This window comes from Mandrillus leucophaeus, unplaced genomic scaffold (genome assembly GCF_000951045.1).
Source record: "Mandrillus leucophaeus isolate KB7577 unplaced genomic scaffold, Mleu.le_1.0 Scaffold137, whole genome shotgun sequence".
NCBI classification, from domain to species: domain Eukaryota; kingdom Metazoa; phylum Chordata; class Mammalia; order Primates; family Cercopithecidae; genus Mandrillus; species Mandrillus leucophaeus.
The window spans coordinates 330,655-354,224 of record NW_012101332.1 but is presented as its reverse complement, the minus strand read 5'-3'; the positions used below and the strand labels follow the sequence as shown (position 1 = coordinate 354,224).

The window sequence follows — 23,570 nt, the reverse complement described above, 5'->3', positions numbered from 1 at the left end:
AAAAAAAAAAAAAAAATGGAATTAGTAGAATTATGTTTCTTTGAAAGCAGTACATTTAGGAAATTTGTAAAGTTCTTCATCTCTGATAATAAAAGCCAACTTACATTAAGCAATTGTTTTATTAAATATTTTATGTGGATTATTCTACTTCATCTTCAGACTATTTTATATGCTAAATGACATTCTCTCCCAATTAACCAATGAGACTTTAAGAAACATTTTATTAAGTATCAGAGCTTAAATCTGAAAATCATATCCCAAAAGACTAACAAAAAGACTTGAAGTTTGTATTAGTTACTTCAAGAGACCATCTCTTAAATATTATTTATTTACTTATTTATTTATTTTTTGAGACAGAAGCTTGCTCTATCGTCAGACTGGAGTGCAGTGGCACAGTCTGGCTCACTGCAACCTCTGCCTCCTGAGTTCAAGCGATTCTCCTCCCTCAGCCTCCTGAGGTCCATTATATCATTCTTATGTCTTTGCATCCTCATAGCTTAGCTCCCACTCATAAATGAGAACATGTAATGTTTGGTTTTCCATTCCTGAGTTACTTCACTTAGAATAATGGTCTCAACTCCATTCAGATTATATCCAATGCCATTATTTCATTCCTTTTTATGGCCAAGTAGTATTCCATAGTGTATATATATGTGTACACACACCACATTTTCTTTATCCACTTGTTGATAGACATTTAGGCTGGTTCCATATTTTTGCAATTGTGAATTGTGCTGCTGTAAACATGTGTGCAAATGTCTTTTTCATATAATTACTTCTGGCTGGGTACAGTGGCTCACACCTGTAATCCCAGCATTTTGGGAGGCTGAGGCCGGCAGATCACTTAAGGCCAGGAGTTTGAGACCAGCCTGGCCAACATGGTGAGACCCCTATCTCTATCATTCAAAAAATAGTAATAAAAGAATTTTATGTAATGTGTTCTTTTCCTCTGGATAGATACCCATTAGTGGAATTGCTGGATCAAATGGTAGTTCTACTTTTAGTTCCTTAAGGAATCTTCATACTGTTTTTCATAGTGGTTGTACTAGTTTTTGTTCCCACCAGTGGTGTAGAAGTGTTCTGTCTTCACCACAAACATGGCAATGTCCATTATCTTTTGATTTTTTTAAATTATGGTCATTCTTAGAGGAGTAAGGTGGTATCACATTGTGATTTTTATTGGCATTTTCCTGATCACTGATAATGTTGAGCGTTTTTTCATATGTTTGTTGGCCATTTGTATATCTTCTTTTGAGAATTGCCTATTCATGTCCTTAGCCTACTTTTTGATGGGATTATTTGTTTTTTTCTTGCTGATTTGTTTGAGTTCCTTGTAGATTCTGGATGTTAGTCCTCTGTCAGAGGTATAGTTTGTGAATACTTTTTCCTACTCTGTGAGTTGTCTGTTTACTCTGCTGATTATTTCTTTTGCTGTGCAGAAGCTTTTTAGTTTAATTAAGTCCCATCTATTTATCTTTGCTTGTGTTGCATTTGGTTTTGGGTTCTTGGTCATGAACTCTTTGCCTAAGCCAATGTCTAGAAGAGTTTTTCCAATGTTATCTTCTAGAATTTTTATGGTTTCAGGTCTTAGATTTAAGTCTTTGATCCATCTTGAGTTGATTTTTGTCTAAGGTGAGAGATGAAGCTCCAGTTTCATTCTTCTATATGTGGCTTGCCAATTATCGCAGCACCATTTGTTGAATAGTGTGTCCTTTCCCCACTTTATGTTTTTGTTTACTTTGTCAAAGATCAGTTGGCTGTAAGTATTTGGCTTTCTTTCTGGGTTCTCTATTCTGTTCCATTGGTCTACATGCCTGTTTTTATACCGCTGCCATGCTGTTTTGGTAATGATTGCCTTGTCGTATAGTTTGAAGTCAGGGACTGTTAAGTCTCCAGATTTGTTCTTTTTGCTTAGTCTTGCTTTGACTATGCAGGCTCTTTTTTTTGTTCCATATGCATTTTAGGATTGTTTTTTCTAGTTCTGTGAAGAATGATGATGGTATTTTGATGAGAATTGCATTGAATTTATGGATTGCTTTTGACAGTATGGTCATTTTCACAATACTGATTCTACCCATCCATGAGTGTGGGATGTGCTTCCATCTGTTTGTGTCATCTATGATTTCTTTTAGCAGTGTTTTGTAGTTTTCCTTGTAGAGATCTTTCACCTCCTTGATTAGGTATATTCCTAAGTTTTTTGTTTTCTGGATTTTTGTTTTTGCTTTTGTTTTGTTTTTGCAGCTGTTGTAAAAGAGGTTGAGTTCTTGATTTGATTCTCAGCTTAGTCGATGTTGGTATATAGCAATGCTACTGATTTGTGTACATTAATTTTGTATGTTGAAACTTTATGGAATTTATTTATCACATCTAGGGACTTTTTGGATGAGTCTTTAGGGTTTTCTAGGTATATGATTATATCATCAGCAAACAGCAGGTTTGACTTCCTGTTTACCAGTTTGGATGCCCTTTATTTCTTTCTCTTGTCTGATTGCTGTGGCTAGGACTAGTCACTACTTTAAAATGCCAGTAATTCAGCAAGGACCATAAGTTGTAAATAGGAACGGGTAAATCAGTGTATAGTGAAGACCACTAGAGAGATTCAGGTGATGTGCCTTGGGAATTCATGTGGAGGTGGCATTGATTAGATTCTGGTCATCATTGTAACTAAGTCCATGGAATATATATGGAAGTTAGTGAATGTATTCTGTAAGCTTTTACTGTCTAATTTTTTCTTCAAGTGATGTTAGATAAAAAGTGAAAGTAGGCCAGGCGTGGTAGCTCATGCCTGTAATCCCAACAGTTTGGGAGGCCTAGGAGTGAGGATCTCTTGAGCCCAGGAGTTTGAGACCAGCCTAGGTAACATAGTAAGACCCTGTCTCTAAAAAAAATGTTTTTAATTAACTAGGCATGGTGGTACACACCTTTAGTCCCAACCAGTCAAGAGACTGAGGCAATAGGATTACTTGAACCCAGAAGCTTGAGTTTTCAGTGAGCTATGATCACACCACTGTACTCTAGCCTGGATGACAGAGCAAGACGCCTTGCCCCTTTAAAAAAAAAAAAAGAGAGAGAGAGAGAGTTTAGCATTAGTCTGGATGACATTGTGGCTAAGTAACAAAACAAACCCAACTTTTATCACACACATTTGTGTGTGTGTGTGTGTACACATGTATTTTTTAAGTTAATGCATGAACAATGTTAAAATGATTATGAAATATATTCAAAAAAGAAAATCAAGATAGCAACTAAAAGAAAAGTAATGGTAACATACGATCATGTTGTAATGTAACAGAATAAATAAATTACCAGATTTCTCAATGTATTGATGTCCTATAGCCTGTGTCTCAATGCTTGTCTGTCTTTTTAATGATTCAGTGATATTGTACATTCTGTTTTTCCATCTTAATTTTCTTTTGACACTATATCTGAAATTTTTTTATTTTATTAAATACATTTCTCTACTTAGCATCTGATAGCTTCTTGGTATTCTATTACATGTATATTTTGTATTTAGCAAGGCAGTTTGTACTCAACACAGAACCAGGCCTAAGCATTTCCTTCTGTGCTGTGTTCTCTCTCATATTTTGACCAATTTCAACTGATTCTGATGCCCTAGAGGAGGTTCTAGTTTGAGGCCAGGCACGATGGCACATGCCTGTAATCTGAATACTTTGGGAGGCCGAGGCGGGTGAATCACCAAGACCAGCCCCACCAACATAGTGAAACCCTGCCTCTACTAAAAATACAAAAAAAATTAGCTAGGTGTGGTGGTGCGCACCTGTAGTCCCAGCTACTTGGGTGGCTGAGGCAGGAGAATCGCTTGAACCTGGGAGGCAGAGGTTGCAGTGAGCTGAGATCTCACCACTGCACTCCAGCCTGGGCAACAGAGCGAGCCTCCATCTCAGAAAAAAAAAAAGCTTCTAGTTTGAACGGTGAGCCCTCTCTCAGCCTTGGAAGGTGGAAATGAAGGCAAGTGAATCTTCTCATGGAGAAACTGAGCAGCCAAATCTCAAGTCTAGATCAGCCTTCCCAAATTGGAGGCTTGTCCAGAAAACATCTTGTTATCTTGTCTGGATCTGGCTTTAATGAGCCAGTGACTTACTCTAAAACTACCTTTGTGTAGCTAGGTTTCCTGGGGTGTGAAGGAGTGCTTAGATTCATTGTCTGTTTTTCCTTAAGTTATGTGTTCAGTTATGAGGGATTAATTTGGAAGGAGAAATAGAGGAGGAGAAAGATTTTATTAAATTAAGTCATATTGGGAACACTAACATCTCTTTTCTTCTCTCAGCTCTGGATTCTCTGGAGTTTGAATGTTTCCGGTATTGGAACCCCACCGAGTAGGACTGATCAGGTCTTACAGTTCTAAAACCATGACCTGTGTAAGTTGATTAATTCTGTTTCCTTGCAATATCATGATCATAGGTTATGTGGATTTTTTCATTAACCTAAGGCTTCCTATTTAAGAAGGCCCCCTTCAGTTATCTGTCCCCACTTTCTTCTAATACAGTGAATAGTGATAGCAAATAACTCAATTTTCTCCCTATGAGTATTTTCTGTCCACTTTTCTATTTATTGTCAAATGTATTTAATACTCATGTGCTTATTCTTCAACCAAAGTCTATGATAGAGCGGTAAAGGAGTGAAGTCTCAACGGGGAACTATTTGAGCTTCCTTTATAGGTCCTTGGTTTGGTGAATTAGAGATGTTGATCCTATTTGGGTACCATAGGTAGGCTTTGACATTCTCCACAGACCTGAGTTTTCTAGGCAGATAAGATGGGGTTTGGTTATCAATTGGTCTGTCTTAGTATGCCATGAGAGCTCATATTCTTTGAGAATTTTAGAATTGTTGGAGATATACCATGGATCTTGCCAAGGAATTACTGAGAGACAAGTTTTTATTTTGTGGTTGAACGTGTGCTGCTGAACTTGGGTGACATCTTTTTGATTATGAGTCATCCTATATCAGTATCCATTCTGGAATAAGAAAAGTATTAAATGATGGAAAATGGCGATGAATGAGAATATTATCCTAAGGAGTAAATATGCTGATTTCCAGAACTGGGGAAGATCTTTGAAGTTTTGTCCAACAAAGTATATGAAGGTAGGCTAGCCACGGTGGTTCATACCTGTAATGCCAGCACTTTGGGAGGCCAAGGCGGGAGGCTCGCTTGAGGCCAGGAGTTTGAGACCCCTTGCAAAAAAAGTGAGACCCCCATCTCTACAAAAAAGTACAAAATCAGCTGGGCCTGTAGTCCCAGTTACTTGGGAGGCTATGGTAGGAGGATTGCTTGAGCTTGGGAGGTCAAGGCTGCAGTGAGCTGGGATTGTGTCACTGCACTCCAGCCTGGGCAACAGAGTGAGTCTGTCTCAAAAAAAAAAAAAATTTTTTTTAAATGTACATGAAGGTAAAAGATGGATTAACAATGGAGTAAGTCTGAAATATTCATAATAAAATTGATTGTTGCACAGTCAATAAAAAATGTATTTGTCAAAATAAAGAAAAATGCTTATTATGTGCTCTGACATAATGATGTAACTTGAGGCTTGTGGAAATGTCTAAATGTTCTGCAAAAGCTTTTTTAAAAAAAAAAAAAATATATGGAAATTGGCCAGGTGCAATGGCTCATACCTGTAATCCCAGCACTTTGGGAGGCTGAGGCGGGCAGATTGCTTGAGCCCAGGAATTTGAGACCAGCCTGGGCAACATGGTAAAACCTGTCTCTACAAAAAATACAAAAATTAACTGGGCGGGTCTTGCCCACCTGTAGTCCCAACTACTAGAAAGGCTGAGATGGGAGAATCACCTGGGCCTGGGAAGTCAAGGATGCAGTGAGCCATGTTTGAGTCACTGCACTCCAGCCTAAGCAAGATTAAGACCCCATCTCAAAAAAAATAAATAAATAGAACAAAACAATAAAATATGGAGATTATTAAATTTGACAAGGACATCTCATTTTTCTAACTTAAAGGAAAAATAGTTTAGAAACTCATGTTTATTGGGAATTTATGCATCACACAACTAGCAGACTATGTAGTTGTGTCTTTAATACTTTATTGAATTTTATTTTATCCATTCCTCAGGAGGTCTGAATTATTGTGGGAGCCTTCCACATGCAGAAAAGTTTGTCTGTGGCAATAGGATCCTTTAGGAATATGTAGACACATTGCTTTAGTCTGCTACCAGTCATTAGCCACATATGCTATATCACTCCTTTTCTCCAGTGTGCTCTTAATATCCTGTCTTTCCATCTTTAAAATGTTTTTAAAATTATGTAATGAATGGGTTTGCAGTTTCAGGAATTAGTGACATTCAGGGATGTGGCCATAGACTTCTCTCAGCAGGAGTGGGAATACCTGGACCCTAATCAGAGGGACTTATACAGGGATGTGATGTTGGAGAACTACAGAAACCTGGTCTCACTGGGTAAGTTTATTTGCCTCAAGTAATTTAAAATGTGATCTGTGATATGTTACCTTTCAATGCAGTGAATTTCAAGGCTGTATTTTATATAGTTGAAGTTCTTCCTGTTCTTAGAGGAAGATTTCAGCTCCGCCTGTTTGACAATGGCTGTGCCACCAAACACCATCATTTTCTTCATCCTTTAGAGATAGTCACATATTCTCCTGCCCCTTATGATTGCCTCCTTTCCTTAATATCCAAGGGGCTGTGTTAAAATTGTTTATTATTATTATAAAATTATATATTATTAGTCCATGAATAACCGTTGTCCAGGAATCCTGGTTTCCCATTGTGTATATTTCCAGAATTCCTATAGATATGCTGTGTCATCATCTGATCCACCTGCAGGGACAACAGATGCAGATTCGTGATTTACTCTGAGTATAAGAAGAACCCCTGTGACTTACATAGTGCTGGATTAGATGAACAATATTTGTTGAAAACTGAAGAGTCCACATTTCATTTCCTATAGCCAATTTGTATGATTCATTGTTGAAAGTTATAATTCATGAACTTTGCATTGAGATTGAATGAAGATTTTATATATCAGTCGGGATGCTTTTTTTAAATCTCATACAGAAATAATAAGATGATCATAATTGGTACAACTGTGGTCATTATGTCCCCAGCCACTCTTCAGAAGGAAGGAGAATATATATATATATATATATATATATAAAATAACTTAATCCTCATATAACTGTGTGTTAGTATTATTGTTATTATCTTATTTATTTATTTATTTACTTATTTATTTTCAGACTGGGTCTTGCTCTGTCGCCCAGGCTGGAGTGCAGTGGTGCAATCATAGCTCACTGTAGCCTTGACCTCCTGGGCTCAAGTGATCCTCCCGCCTCAGCCTCCTGAGTAGCTGGGACTATAGATGCACCACCCTGCCTGACTAATTTTTTGTAGAGATGAGGTCTCGCTGTATTGCCCAGGTTGGTCTCAAACTCCTCGTCTCAGTGATCCTCCCACCTCGACCTTCCAAAATGCTGGGATTACAGGCGTGAACCACTGCGCCTAGCCAATAGTAGTAGTATTATGCCCAGTTTATTTGCCAAATTGGAATAATGAGTTGAAGTCACATGGCCAAAGTCACAAGGTTGGTAGATTTAAGAGGAATAATTTGTGCCCCAGCCTTCTGGCTCTAGAGAACTTCACAGCTATTTTGGGGTAGTAATATTTGGAAATAGACAATTTATAAGGTCACAGGTAAAACTTTCTCCTAAGAGACCAAGCGTGTATGAGTTTACATTAAAATAAGGTTGTACTGTACCTGCTTCATTTCTTTAATCATCTCTCCCCTCTTTTATTTGAAGTCCTTAGTTCATTGTAAATTTAACCAAAGCTCAAAGGTTTCTGTTACTTTTGTTTTTATTTTTATACCATGTGGCATTTCTTTTCTTATAAGGAGGACATTCCATTTCTAAACCGGTTGTGGTGGACTTACTGGAGCAAGGAAAAGAGCCCTGGATGATTTTGAGGGAAGAAACACAGTTCACAGGTAAGGAAGGCAGGGGACACCATCAGGGCCAGCCACAGCCCGTGTGGTAAGAGAAAGGAGACACTTTTGTGTCACTTTGTTTGTGAAGCCCTCCTAGGCACCCAGACTTGTGGAGCAAAGGCCTACAACCTGGTGGGGAATAAAGATCGCAGCATAAGTTATAGAAGAAGCTTCAACTTTACCCCATTTACCAACCACCTTATTTCTTTTCTATTTCAAACCCGTTTTCAGTGATGGGTGCTTTCTTTTTTCTTTTCTTTTCTTTTTTTCCAAAACAGAGTCTTGCTCTGTCACCGAGGCCGGAGTACAGTGGCTTGATCTCCACTCACTGCAACCTCCGCCTCCTGGGTTCAAGCGATTCTCCTACCTCAGCCTCCCGAGTAGCTGCGATTACAGACGTGTGCCACCACCCTCGGCTAATTTTTATATTTTTAGTAGAGACAGGGTTTCACCATGTTGGCCAGGCTGGTCTCGAACTGCTGACCTCGTGATCCGCACGCCTCAGCCTCCCAAAGTGCTGGGATTACAGGTGTGAGCCACTACACCCAGCCTCTTTTCTTGAGTGCAATATTTTACCTGTGTTTTGGACTCAGCTGTTTTTCCGGCTCCCCTTTTGCACACACACACACACACAACACACATATCAATGTAGTGATCATGAGCAAGACATGTAAGGTCCTTATCCTCATGGAAGTTTACATTGTACTAAAGAACACATAAAAATAAACAGGTAGGCCGGGCACAGTGGCTCATACCTGTAATCCCAACACTTTGGGAGGCTGAGGCAGGTGGATCATGATGTCAGGAGTTCAAGACCAGCCCGACCGATCTTGAATGGTGAAACCCCGTTTCTACCAAAAATACAAAAATTAGCTGGGCATGGTGGCAGGTGCCTGTAATCCCAGCTACTCGGGAGGCTGAGGCAGGAGAATTGCTTGGACCTAGGCGGCAGAGGTTGCAGTGAGCCGAGATCACACCTTTGCACTGCAGCCTGGGTAACAGAGTGAGACTCTGTCTGAAAAATAAAATAAACAGGCAAACAAATACTATTAGACAGTGGGATAAGCAATGGTAGAAAGTAAGCAGAGATTAGGCCGTTTTGGATGAGATTGCCTGGGACAGCTTCTTTGGGGCGGTAGTATTTGGAAAGAGACATGGTATAAGGTCACGGGCCATGTGTTTATCTGGGGAAGAATATTCCAAGCTGAATAATGAGCTTGGAAGGCTAAGGAGATGACTGGGGCAGTGGAGGGAAGGAATGTGGAGAGTCAAGGGAGGAGAATGGAGAGAGCTATGTGAGTTTGAGGAGCACCAAAGTAGACCAGAATAGAGATCCTAAGAGGAGAGTGACAAGAAATGAGGTCACACTGTTAGGAGGAGTCAGATCATATGAGGTATTGTTGAATTTGAATTGTTGGGAATACGAAGGATTAGAAACGATGTAATTGTTTTCAAGGCATTTTTGAAAACATCAGACAGATTCAGAGAACAACATATAACAAATGCATAGCTTACTGAGTCTTATAAGTTAAACAATTATGTCACCACAGCTGGGTCAGGAGTTAAAACTTTAAAACATTTTTTTATTTTAATATAATTTTAGAGTTACAGAAAGGTTATAATAATGACATACAAGATTCTTTTATACACTCCAAGCAGTATTTCTAAACAAGGAGATAATTTCTAGTTAATTCTGAAGTCCTCCACATGTCTCCAACCAGTCACAATCTTCTTCCTCCTGCTAAGTGTAACCACTGTTCTGATTTTAATGGTAATAAGTTCCTTCCTTTTATTCTTTCTCCAATTTCAAGTCTTTTTAAGTTTTCACAAGTCTCTAACTTTTGCCTTCATCTTTCTTTGTGTTCTTAACCCCTTATTTGCTGAAGAAACATCTTCCATTCTAGATTTTGCTGATGCCATCCCTGAGATTTGCTTAAATATGTTCTCTGACCCCTCTATATCCTCTAATTAAGTAGAGGGATCAAGAGGCTTATGTATCTGAGTCCAGAGCTCACACTGCTCACTGCACAACAACCAGTAAGTCAAGAGGCAAGGTGTTGGGGCAAGGAACTTTACTTCAGAGAGCCAGCAAACGGAGAAGATGGCAGACTAATGTCCTAAAGAACCATCTTAAAAGGCATGAATCTCATGCCGTTTTTTATGTTGGGCAAAGGGGAACAAGGAGGAGGTTGAGGTCAGGAGGTGACTGGCGACTACAGATATCTGGGCGTCAGCAGGGGTCCGAGAAGGTTGCACAACGTTGTCCTTGGTCAGGTCACAATGCTCCTGTAAATCTTTAACATAACGTTGTTACTTGTATGTACACCCTCCCTATCTCCTTGGGAATTATTAATAGTTTTGGAAAGGGATTATTATCCTTGCTTTAAAGTTATACTATAAACTAAATCCTCCCATTGTTAACTTGGCCAGCTTGCAGGAATGAGCAAACGCCATTAGCTTGTGAGGTTAGAAGTAAGGTGGAGTCAGCTATGCCAGATTTATCTCACTGTTACACTTAATCGATTTTGATTCAATTTATTTTATTTATTTTTTTGCAAGACAACTTCCTGGGCAGTATTGTATGCATCATATGTTGGCACTTTTTCTGCTCCCCTCACACCAGAGAGAACTGGGCTTACGGTTTACTGTGTGAAAGGAAAACACCACCTCTAAAGAGCTTTATTTAGTGTCTCAGGGGCGAGAGGGCAAGGATGGCTTTTACTGAGAATTAAAAGTGTGGTTTAAGGCTGATCTTCATGCGGGGACTTGATTAGGATTAGGTAAAGATGACAATACCACAGTGGAGAATTAGTGGAAACAGCTAGGTTAGAATTTTGAGGTTAGGAACTGAAAATTTTCTAGAGTACAAACTGTTGATGTTTGCCATTTAGGAGTTAATGGATCGCTGGGCTGGGCGCGGTGGCTCACGCCTGTAATGCCAGCACTTTAGGAGGCCAAGGCAGGTGGATCACGAGGTCAGGAGATCGAGACCATCCTGGCGAACACTATGAAACCCCATCTCTACTAAAAACACAAAAAAATTAGCCGGGCATGGTGGCGGGCACCTGTAGTCCCAGCTACTGGGAAAGCTGAGGCAGGAGAATGGTGTGAACCCGGGAGGCAAAGCTTGCAGTGAGGCGAGATAGCGCCACTGCACCGCAGCCTGGGCGACAGAGCGAGACTCCGTCTCACACACACACACAAAAGAGTCGGTGGATCTTTCAGGAATTTCCAGTAATGAACAATGAACAATGAAGCCATTTGCCTATGCAAGAAACTTCCAGAACAGTATAATTGTGCTGAGGAAAACAGTGGGATAGTGACATCATGTTTATGTAGACAGTAAGCTACCTGTGGGGGATTGGTAGGGCCACTTCTGTGTTTCAAGGCTGAGTGTGGGAGTGAATGGTTTAGGTTCTCAGCATAAACTTTCTGGTTGTCTCTCTTTCTGTGATTTTTAGCAAGCGTTTATGCTCGGTGCCTGGATGTATTAATTCATCAGACATTCTAAAACAGCCATATTCTAATTCTAACATTTATTTTTTGTTTATTATGTACAAATATAAACAATTTCTTACATCACCTACTATTTGGTAACTACTGATACCATTTGTAAAATAAAGACTAGATCAATGTTTGGTCTTTCTCTTTCTCTTTTCTTTCGTTTTTTGTTTTGAGATGGAGTTTCGCTCTTGTCGCCCAGGCTGAAGTGCAATGGCACGATCTTGGCTCACTGCAACCCGCATCTCCTGGGTTCAAGCCATTCTCCTGCCTCAGGCTCCCAAGTAGCTGTGATCACAGGCACGTGCCACCATGCCTGGCTAATTTTTATATCTTTAGTAGAGACGGGGTTTCACCATGTTGGCCAGGCTGGTCTCAAACTCTTGACCTCAGATGATCCACCCGACTCGGCTTCCCAAAGTGTTAGGATTACAGGCATGTGCCACCATGCCTGGCCCCTAGGATCCTTCTTATGTGACTAGATAGTTTTCCTTTTAGTTTTAGGTTTTTTTTTTTTGAGACGGAGTTTTGCTCTTGTTGCCCAGGCTGGAGTGCAGTGGTGCAATCTCAGCTCACCGTGATCTCAGCCCACCGCAACCTCTGCCTCCTAGGTTCAGGCGATTCTCCTACCTCAGCCTTCTGAGTAGCTGGGATTACAGGCATGCGCCACCACGCCTGGCTAATTTTGTTTTAGTAGAGACGGGGTTTTACCATGTTGGTCAGGCTGGTCTTGAACTCCCGACCTCAGGTGATCCGCCCACCCAGCCTCCCAAAGTGCTGGGATTACAGGCATGAACCACCGCACCCAGCCTTAGACAGTTATTTTATTGCCAGTTTTTTCCCATCTGATATGACAAAGTGTTCCAGGCTTATCTTGTACATTTCCTGTACCAAGCTTTTAGCCATAAGTTTGTGAACTGTTGGGTTCTTTTAGTGGGAAATGGTATTTCAAGGCCACAGTCTAGCCGCTAGAAGTGCGCATTTTTCTGGGTTGAAGATTGTTATAGGCTTTTTACTAGCTAAAGATAGAAAAATCCGTAAGTGACCGGGCATGGTGGCTAACGCCTGTAATCCCAGCACTTTGGGAGACCTAGGTGGATGGATCACCTGAGGTCAGGAGTTCAAGACCAGCCTGGCCAACATGGTGAAAAGCCACCTCTACTAAAAATACAAAAATTAGCCAGGCATTGGGGCAGGTGCCTGTAATTCGAGCTACTGGGGAGGCTGAGGCAGGAATATCACTTGAATCTAGGAGGCAGAGGTTGCAGTGAGCAGAGATCATGCCACTGCACTCCAGTCTGGGTGACAAGAGCGAAACTCTGTCTCAAAAAAAAAAAAAATCTAAGTATACATGTATGTGTTACATATTTACATAAAAATAAATTACCAATTACCTAATGAGTTTATATGGCAACTTCCTGGCCAAACTTAGAACTAAATGGTGTTTAATTGAAATTTTCTGTCTTTGATCTGTATCTCTTTTGCTCAGTACCAATTCTCCAATACTCCAGTGATGATAAAATTAAAATACCATGCAAGTATTCATTTCCTTTATTCTTTTTTTTTTTTTTTTTTTTTTGAGACAGAGTTTCACTCTGGTTGCCTGGGCTGGAGTACAGTGGTGCAATCTCGGCTTACTGCAACCTCCACCTCCCAGGTTCAAGCGATTCTCCTGCCTCAGCCTCCAAATAGCTGGGATTACAGGCATGCGCTGCCACACCCAGCTAATTTTGTATTTTTAGTAGAAACAGGGTTTCTCCATGTTGGTCAGGCTGGTCTCGAACTCCTGACTTCAGGTGATCCACCCACCTTGGCCTCCCAAAGTTCTGGGATTACAGGCATGAGCCACCATGCCCAGCCATTTCCTTTATTCTTTTTGACATGTGAAACATTCTCAGAACATTAATAACAGCTTTACTACCAAAATGATTACTGAAAACAGTTATGTTTTTTAGTATGTCCAGTCTCCTCCCAATTTTTAGTTTTACTGTAATCATATTTTTAAATATATAGTCATTGCATCATATACTTCCTCTCTTATGACTGATATTTACTCTTTTTTTTGAGACAGTCTCACCCTATCGCCCAGGCTGGAGTGCATGGCCCGCTCTTGGCTCACTGCAACCTCCGCCTTCTAGTTTCAAGTGATCTTCCTGCCTCAGCCTCCCAAATAGCTGGGATTACAAGTGTGCGCCACCATGCCTGGCTAATTTTTGTATTTTACAAAATACAAAGGCTGGTCTCGAACTCCTGACCTCAAGTGATCTGCCTGCCACAGCCTCCCAAAGTCCTGGGATTACAGTTGTGAGCCACAGTGCCTGGCCCTGATATTTACTCTTAACCTAAATACACATCTTTAAGTTTGTAGTTGTTGCTGTATTTAGTGCTCAGCACCGTGTGGTGTGGCTGCAGTGATTCATGCACGTGAGACTCAGCCTTCCAGGAGCTCTCTTTTCCACAGGTGCTAGAGCTCAAGTGCTAGGAGGTAAGATCCACACGGCGAGTGTGGGGCCTCCCCTGACTTAAGAAGACTAGCTTGGTGGGGCGCGGTGACTCACGCCTGTAATCCCAGCACTTTGGGAGGCTGAGGCGGGTGGATTGCTTGAGGTCAGGAGTTCAAGAGCAGCCTGGCCAACATGGTGAAACCCCATCTCTACCAAAAATATAAAAAATTAGCCGGGCCTGTAATCTCAGCTACTCGAGAGGCTGAGGCAGGAGAATCTCTTGAACTAGGGAGTCAGAGGTTGCAGTGAGCTGAGATCGCACCACTGCACTTCAGCCTGGGTGACAGAACGAGATTCTGTCTCAAAAAACAAAAAAAACCCGGCTCCATAGGTTGGTACAATATCTGGTGTGAGGATTCTCTAGGCATAGCTTCCAGGGTCTTTCAAGGACATGAACCCTTTTAAAAAGAAATGTTGTAGTCAAATAAACCCCATATATGGTGTTCTCTTTATCTAGCCCCTAGTCCACAATCTCAGGTGCAACTTGCCTATCAGGGTCATTGTTACCATAAATAATGAAACTTAATTAACATAGTCAACACATTCCGTTTTTAGGGAAGCAGAGTTAGAGAGTTAGCCTAAGAGTACATCCTCATGCAGAATGGGATTCCCATTTTGTTTAATGTTTAATAACAGAACATTAAAAAATGTTTTGTTAACCCTTTGCCCACATTACCCTAGTGATGTCACAATACTCTAAGAATATAATCAAATATACAGTCCACATCCAAATTTCTCCCAACTATCCCAATAATGTCCTTTTATAAATTTTAAAATCTAGGATCAACTCAAAGAACATCTGTCATACTTACTCACCAAATCTATTTATTATCCTTTAATTCAGAGCATCTTCCTTCATGAAATTGACATCTTTGCAAAGTCCAGTCCACTTGATTTCTTTTTAGAATCTCCTACAATCTGCAATGTTTTGTCACTTCCTTATGATTAAATTCAAGCCAAACATATTTTGAAAAATTGCCCCCAGGTGATGTTCTATTCCTTCCATTGTATCACATGAGGAGACTATGATAGTTTGTTCCACTGGCAATGCTAATATGATAATTTGGTGGAATAAGAATTTGTGCCTTAGGCAATGCTAATATGATATAACTTGTTTGAGATGCTTTCCATAATTGTATCTGTCTGGGCCAAGGAAAAACTTTTTTTTCACCCTCTGAAGTTTCACTGAAAATCACTGACAAAAGGCAGATTGAGGAGAAAAGGCATACAAATTGATCTAATCATACTTTTTCATGACACAGGAGCCTTTAGAAAGAAGATCCAAAGATTCAGGGGAAATTACCTATTTTTATACTTAGGTTTAACGAAGTATGGACTGCTATGTAGAAACAGGATTGGGCAAAAAGGATGTGATCTAATGCTAATAGTCTGAGTAGGGAAACCCAGCAATGCCTGTTTGTCTAGATTCTTCTTGGCCTCTCAGAACACGTATTCCTTCCTTCTAGAATGGGTGACCCTCTCTGGAATGGGGGTCTTGTGACCAACAGTCAAACAAAGTAAGCCACGTAATTTTTTATGGCCAGTTTTTACCCAAAAAGGCGGGGGAAAGTTAGAGTAATATTTTTAGGTTTTATGAATAGCTTTGGGGACAAGGGGTTCTGGTTTCCATGACTTGCCTTGGAGAAGAGGCTATGGTTAGTCTCGGGAGAGAATGGGACTGAGAGACAGGAGGGCAAGAGAAGGTCCGAGAAAAAACTTTTGCTTCTGAGGATGCTTTTGTAGACTTCATTTTGTGGTATTATTTTGTGAGTCCCAGGAAAACAATATAGATATCCTATTTCTCCTCCAACTTTTACAGTCCCCCATCCCTGCCCCAGATTTTAGCTTCCAACAGTAGATTTTGCTTATACCAGTTCTTTTTTTTTTTTCGAGACAGAGTCTCACTTTGTCACCCAGGCTAGAGTGCAGGTGCAGTGGTGCTATCTTGGCTCACTGCCACCTCCGCCTCTCAGGCTCAGTCTGGGATTACAGGCGCTATAGCTAGGATTACAGGCGTATGCCACCACGTCTAGCTAATTTTTGTATTTTTAGTAGAGATGGGTTTTTACCATGTTGGCCAGGCTGGTCTTGAGTCCCTGACCTCAGGTCATCCACCCGCCTCAGCCTCCCAAAAGTGCTGGGATTACAGGCGTGAGCCACTGTACCCGGCCTGCTTGCACCCATCTTTAATGCAACATTTGCCTACTGATGATTTTGTGTTAACCTCCTACATTTATTAGCTGGAATCTTTTTTTTTTTTTTTTTTTTTTTTTTTTTTTTTTTTTTTTGAGACAGAGTCTCGCTCTGTCGCCCAGGCTGGAGTGCAGTGGTGCGATCTTGGCTCACTGCAACCTCCGCCTCCCAGGCTGACGCCATTCTCCTGCCTCAGCCTCCCGAGCAGCTGGGACTACAGGCGCCCGCCACCACGCCCGGCTAATTTTTTTGTGTTTTTAGTAGAGACGGGGTTTCACCGTGTTCACCAGGATGGCCTCAATCTCCTGACCTCGTGATCCACCCGCCTCGGCCTCCCAAAGTGCTGGGATTACAGGCGTGAGCCACCGCGCCCGGCCTTTTTTTTTTTTTGAAATAGAGTCTCACTCTGTTGCCCAGGCTGGAGTGCAGTGGCACGATCTCGGCTCACTGCAACCTCTGCCTCCTGGGTTCAAGTGATTCTCCTGCCTCAGCCTCCTGAGTAGCTGGAATTGCAGGCATGCACCACCACGCCTGGCTAATTTTTGTATTTTTAGTAGAGACGGGGTTTCACCATGTTGGTCAGGCTGATCTCAAACTCCTGACCTCGTGATCTGCCCACCTCAACCTCCAAAAGTGCTGGGATTACAGGCGTGAGCCACCGTGCCTGGCCTATTAGCTGGAATTCTTCTGTAAGAAGGAATACTCCCTTATTCCTCTATTTATTCACTTATTTATATCAATATGGACTCATAGATGTTTATTCCATGAGTTATAATCCAGTACTATCCTTAGTTATTTTTCTTCTGCTTTGGCCACTTGGAGCTCTTTCAAGTTGTCTCCTGTGCCTTTTCAACCTACCCCCATCCTTTGGTGAGGATTTCTTATTTTCTGGCACTACAAGCTGTTAATCTAGGATTATCTTATGTTTTATCTGCCATAGCCCTGGAATCAGCCACTTCTGTATGGAGCACCAGTTCCTTTTATTGGGAATGCCATTTAGAAATCCAGATCTAGGCTTAGGTATGCTAATTGCCCCTGGACCCTCTTAGTGCTAGGCCCTCTTAACTCAGAGAAACTGGTAGCTGTGTATGTATGTGTAGCAATGTGGCCAGTCACTCTGGAGTATCTTCCTGTTCTTTCAAAGCTGCAACACCAGAACAAGCTTTATACGAATTTGAAAACTCCAAATCACATGTGTGAACAATGTCAGTCTTCATAGTTTGCATTTCTTATCAATGAAGCTGAGAAAAATAATTTTCTCCATTTCATCCTGTCCAAATTTTACATATACTAAAGGAATTGCCACGCTGGCAGTAATGTCTAATCATTTATCCAGTTGTAGTGAAAATGAACAAAGACCAGTGAAGGTTGATATGCCTTATTAAATTAGGATAAAGAAACCAGCAATATAAGTTTTACATTCTAACTTAAACTATAATTTTTTAAAAGAAATTTGAAAGATGATAGTTTTTAAAAACCCTTAAAACTAAATCTATGATTATAGTTTATTAAGTTTTTCTAAACTTTTCAGTTACAGTTAAATTTCAGGTCAATTAAAATAGAGTTCTTTTACTTGTTATAAAAGAAATTGTTCTCTGGTGTTGCTATAAATTTCTAATGGTGCTATGTTCTTGTCAGAGATTAAGAACTCGTATAACATATAATTCTATAATATGTAATTGTATACTTCTATATTGTGTGATTCATTATTTTGTTTGTTTGTTTATTAGTAACGGGAGTCTCACTAGGTTGCTCAGCTGGTCTCTAACTCCTGGGCTCAAGCAGTCCTCCTGCCTTGGCTTCCCAAAGTACTGAAAATATAGGTGTGAGCCACCTTGCTCAGCTTGTAATTAGTTATTATTGATATATTAGAAAGCAACTGATTTTTGTCTGAAAATATCAGTCTTCCTGATATATCTTCATTATTCTGGTACTTTGTATTATTCTGAGTTGGACTTACTTGTTATATGTTTATGTTGTTTCAAAATATTTATTTTTCTACATTTAACAACATTTTTCATAAGTTATTTCCTAGGGTGTCTATATACTGTTGACTTCCAAGAATTACCAGACATTTCTGTTCATCTAGCAAAGCTAAACTTATTAGATTTATTGCAAAAAAGGGAGAACAACCTCTTGAAAGAGTAGCAGTAGTATCTTAAAATAAGAAACCAGGAAAGTTACTTACCAGGTTTTAGAACTAGACTGGGTAACATTTTTTCCTTTTTTTTTTCTTTTTTTTTTTTTTGAGACGGAGTCTTGCTCTGTCGCACAGGCTGGAGTGCAGTGGCCAGATCTCAGCTCACTGCAACCTCCGCCTCCCAGGTTCAAGCAATTCTCCTGCCACAGCCTCCCGAGTAGCTGGGATTACGGGCACCCACCAACACGCCTGGCTAATTTTTGTATTTTTAGTAGAGACGGGGTTTCACCACGTTGGCCAGGCTGGTCTGGAACACCTTAACCTCAGGTGATCCACTCGCCCCTGCCCCTGCGTCCCAAAGTGCTTGGATTATAGGCATGAGCCACCGCACCTAGCCTCTTTGTTTTTTTAAAAACGTGCTCCACCGAGAAGTAGCGACTGGGTTATATATATTACCTGGCCTGCAACTGGGTAATTTTTAAGGCAGGTTTTGCAAAACAGAGCGAACTAGTTGGGATGGGGCTGAGTTTATGACATCACAATTTTAGTGTGGGCCGGGCGCGGTGGCTCACACCTGTAATCCCAGCACTTTGGGATGCTGAGGCGGGCGGCTCATGAGGTCAGGAGATCAAGGCCACCCTGGCTAACACGGTGAAACCCCGTCTCTACTAAAAATACAAAAAATTTGCCGGGCATGGTGGCCGGCGCCTATAGTCCCAGCTACTCAGGAGGCTGAGGCAGCAGAATGGTGTGAACCCGGGAGGCGGAGCTTGCGGTGAGTCGAGATGGTGCCACTGCACTCCAACCTGGGTGACAGAGCTAGACTTCATCTCAAAAATAAATATTTATTTATTCCATTGATTTGAGACTGTCATTCTTTACCTCTAATTATTACTTTTTATTTTTAGAAATCTTTTCGTTCTTGTTTGAAGATTGATTTGATAGTAGGTGTTATGTTGTGTGGCTGTTCCTAACTTTTAAATTCATTGTTATTTCATTGTTTAATGTTATGGAATGCCATTTGGTCTGTTTTGTAATTTGTGCCCTTAATTCCAAATTTTTTGATACCAAGATTAAGATACCTTTTTTTAACCTTTGCCTTCTACTCAGGAGGCTGAGATGGGAGAATGACTTGAGCCCTGAAGGTTGAGGCTGCAGTGAGCTATGATCATGCCACTGTACTCCAACCTAGGGAACAGAGCAAAATCCCCATCTCAGAAAAAAAGAGAAAAGAAACCTCATATACCTTGCCACTCATTCCCTGTCCTCCCACTCTCAGCCTCTGGCAACCATTAATCTCCTCTGATATCTATAGATTTGCCTATTCTGCATATAAAAAAAGAATCAAGCAACATGTGGCCTTTTGTGAATGACTTTATTTCACTTAGCATGTTTTTGAGTTTCATCAATATAATAGGAGGTGTCAATACTCATTCTTTTTTTTTTTTTTTTTTTTTTTTTTTTTTTGAGACGGAGTCTTGCTCTGTCGCCCAGGCTGGAGTGCAGTGGCACGATCTCAGCTCACTGCAAGCTCCGCCTCCCGGGTTCACGCCATTCTCCGGCCTCAGCCTCCGGAGTAGCTGGGACTACAGGCGCCCGCCACCTCGCCCGGCTAGTTTGTTGTATTTCTTAATAGAGACGGGGTTTCACGGTGTTAGCCAGGATGGTCTCGATCTCCTGACCTCGTGATCCGCCCGTCTCGGCCTCCCAAAGTGCTGGGATTACAGGCTTGAGCCACCGCGCCCGGCCTCATTCTTTTTTTATGGCTGAATAATATTCTATTCCATTCTATTATTTCTTTTGTTGCTGTGCTTTTGATATGATTATCTAGGAAACTTTTGTAATCCAAGGTTATGATGATTTACTTCTATGTTATCTTCTATTTTAGTAGTTTTAGCTCTTACTTTTAGGTCTTTGATCCACATTGAGTTAATTTTCATATGTGATATAAAGGGTAGCTGCCCAGCTTCATTCTTCTGCATGGGAGTATCCAGTTGTGCTAGCACTATTGCTAAAGAGACTCCTTTGAATTTTGTTGGCACCCTTTTTGATAATGAATTAATCATAAATTTGAGATATATGTACCTGTGTGTGTGTATATATATATGCAGATATACACACACTGTCTTTCTGTCAGTACTATATACTGCTTGATTTACTACTGTAGCATTATAAAAAGTTTTGAAGTCACAAAGTATGAGTACTGATACTTGATTCTTGTCTTTCAAGATTGTTTTGGCTATTCTGAGTCTTCTGTATTCGCATATGAATTCAGCTTGTCATTTTCCACAAGAAAAAGGCAGTTGACTTTTTTTTTTTTTTTTTTGGAGACTGAGTCTTGCTCTGTCACCGGGGGTTGGAGTACAGTAGTGTGATCTCGGCTTACTGCTGTAATTCTCCTGTCTCAGAGTCCCAAAGTGCTGGGATTACAGGTATTAGCCACCGCGCCTGGCTAAGGTATGTTTTTTAAAAATATATATAAATACTCTTTCATATGGAAGTGGTTTCCTTTTTTATACAATTGCTAAAACTCTTCTTAGGAATCATTCTTTCTGCATTTATTGACATAATTCATACGATTTTTTTCCTCCATTATTCTGTACTGTGTTGAATTCTATTACTCGACTAACCTTGCATGCTGTAATTCAATTTGGTCATCATGTGTTGATATTTTATCTCTTTTCAATTATATCTGAACTTTTAATGTTTTCTTTAGGTTTCATGAATGGGATTGGATTGTAATTTTTTTTTTTTTCATTGTCCTTCCTAACGCTGGAATGCTGGGCGCAGTGGCTCATGCCTGTAATCCCAGCACTTTGGGAGGCCGAGGCAGGTGGATCACTTGTGGTCAGAGTTTATGACCAGCCTGGCTAATGTGGAGAAACCCTGTCTCTACTAAAAGTACAAAAATTAGCGATGCATGGTGGCGCGCGCCTGCAACCTCAGCTACTCAGGAGGTTGAGGCAGGAGAACTGCTTGAACCCAGGAGGCAGAGGTTGCGGTGAGCCGAGATCGTACCGCTGCACCCCAGCCTGGGCAACAAAGGGAGACTCTATCTCAAAAAAATAAAATTAAAAAAAAAATAATGTTGGATGTAAGTGTTTCATTAGCTTCATACATGTGTTGTGTTGAGGGAATGTACCCTTTTACCCCCTCTCAGAGTCCGAAGAAACACTCCAGAAAAAAACATCTGAACCTTCAGTTTCCATTGTACTTTTTAAAAACTGATGCAAATTACGTAATGCTTATAGAATTGTCCAAGTGTTCTGTATGTTGATTTTGCAGTGGCTGCTTTTTAGAGTTTTATGCATTTCAAGCAAGTTAGTAACATGTTTTTATCATAATGCCATCTTATTGTGTTTGTGCAGTGTGGAGAGCTATAGCTGAGATACTTGATAGCACTCCTAGGTTGGATACTGTAGCATTTACTTTTTTCTTCATCAGTGTTGAAAGAATTGCATCAGTAACATTAGTTTGAAATAAAATATTTGCCATTGTGGCTCTTCTGTGGTATTTGTGAACTCTATTTTTTTTTTTTTAAAATTACTGGACTTTTGTCTTATTTTTGTTTATTTTGTTGCACTTTTTCCAGCTTCTTGTGATGAATATATAGGTCATCAATTTTCAAGTTTTCTTCTTTTCTCATATGTATTTATATCTGCTTTATAAATTGTTTTTCTACTTCTTTCACTCTATCAAATATAAATGGATACAAACATGCTATTATTTAGTTCAAAATAATTTTATATGAGAATTTAGGTAATAGCTCCTTAAATTCTGGGTTGCTTTTTCCTTCCTTTCCCCAGCTTTTTATTTTGAAAATCATCAAGCCAAGTGAGAATATTTTTAAAATATGTATTTGTGTATGTCTGTATGTGTATGTGTATAATATATAATATATATACAGTTAATTACCGTTCACGTAAATTCATCTTTGGTTATTAACATTTTGCCTTACTTTTTCTCTGTATATATGCACCTTTCTTCTTGGCTCACTTGATGGTAAGTAGCAGTTATCATTAAATTTCACCTCTTAACTATGTGCATCTTCTAAGAATAAAGACATTCTCCTTCAAAGTCACAATATTATTATAATAGTAATGTAGTCTTATCTACTATAGTCTATACTTACGTTTGTTATACTGTTTCTAAAAATGTCATTTATAAAATCTTTCCAGGATCCATTGTGTATTCATACATTGCATTTAGGTCTTAGCCTTTTTTTTTTTTTTTTTTTTTGAGACCGAGTCTTGCTCTGTTGCTCAGGCTGGAATGCAGTGGTGTGATCTCAGCTCACTGCAACCTCTGCTTCCTGGGTTCAAGTGATTCTCCTGCCTCAGCCTCCGAGTTAGCTGGTGGCACCCACCACCACACCTGGCTAATTTTTGTATTTTTAGTACAGATGGGGTTTCACCATATTGGCCAGGCTGCTCTCGAACTCCTGACCTTGTGATACGCCCGCCTTGGCCTCCCAAAGTGCTGGGATTAAGGCATGAGCCACCACACCCAGCCAGATCTTAGGCTTTTTATCTTGGTGTTACCCTACTACATTTACCCCTTAGAGTTTGGTTTTTTTGAAGTGTCTACTCCAATTTTCTTGTGGAATGTCAGGTTTATAGGTTTGATGATTTCCCCTCATGACTAGAGTAAGGTTAAACATTTTTTGCCAAGAATATTAAAGAAGTAGTGTGTAATGATTATTTTTGTTTGTTCTTTTCTCCACCAACCAAGCAAAGACCACTGGTAATTATCTTTGTTTACAATAACTTTTTAATTGTAGAATAATTTTAGATTTACAAAATTAACAGATTTACAAAGATAATACAGAGATTTCCTGTATACACCTCTCCTACTTTCCACCACCGTTAACATCTTACATGAAGTACATTTGTCAAAACTAGGAAACTGACATGAGACTCTTTATTGGGATTTCATTCAGTTTTTCCATATAGCTCATATTTCTGTTCCAAGATGCATCCAGTTAGGGGCACCACATTGTATATACTTGTCTTATCTTCCAGTCTCTTCTGTTCTGTGACAGTTTTTTCAGCTTTGCTTTTCATGACTTTGACTGTCTTGACAGACCATGCCAGTAGTGTATCTCCCAGTCCAAGTCTTATTTTTCTTGTAATTAGGCTGGAAGAAGTAGTTTTTTAGAAAGACTGTTGGCTGGGCGCGGTGGCTCAAGCCTGTAATCCCAGCACTTTGGGAGGCCGAGATGGGCGGATCACAAGGTCAGGAGATCGAGACCATCCTGTCTAAC

The 23,570-nt window shown here is 40.2% G+C and overlaps 1 protein-coding gene across 5 annotated transcripts in view; it reads left to right on the top strand.

Moving 5' to 3' along the window:
• ZNF573 (zinc finger protein 573) overlaps window positions 1-23,570 on the top strand; it is a 62,149-nt gene that overhangs the window by 22,320 nt on the left and 16,259 nt on the right. Inside the window, exons 2-5 of one of the 5 annotated variants that reach the window (XM_011973301.1) lie at window positions 4,289-4,379; window positions 6,294-6,426; window positions 7,378-7,567; window positions 7,877-7,969. In XM_011973301.1, the coding sequence (XP_011828691.1) occupies window positions 7,939-7,969 (31 nt within the window). In that variant the 5' untranslated portion in view covers window positions 4,289-4,379; window positions 6,294-6,426; window positions 7,378-7,567; window positions 7,877-7,938. Of the gene's footprint in view, window positions 1-4,288; window positions 4,380-5,058; window positions 5,104-6,293; window positions 6,427-7,377; window positions 7,568-7,876; window positions 7,970-23,570 lie in introns of all 5 variants that reach the window. The other 4 variants (XM_011973298.1, XM_011973299.1, XM_011973300.1 and 1 more) reach the window with 4 other exon arrangements.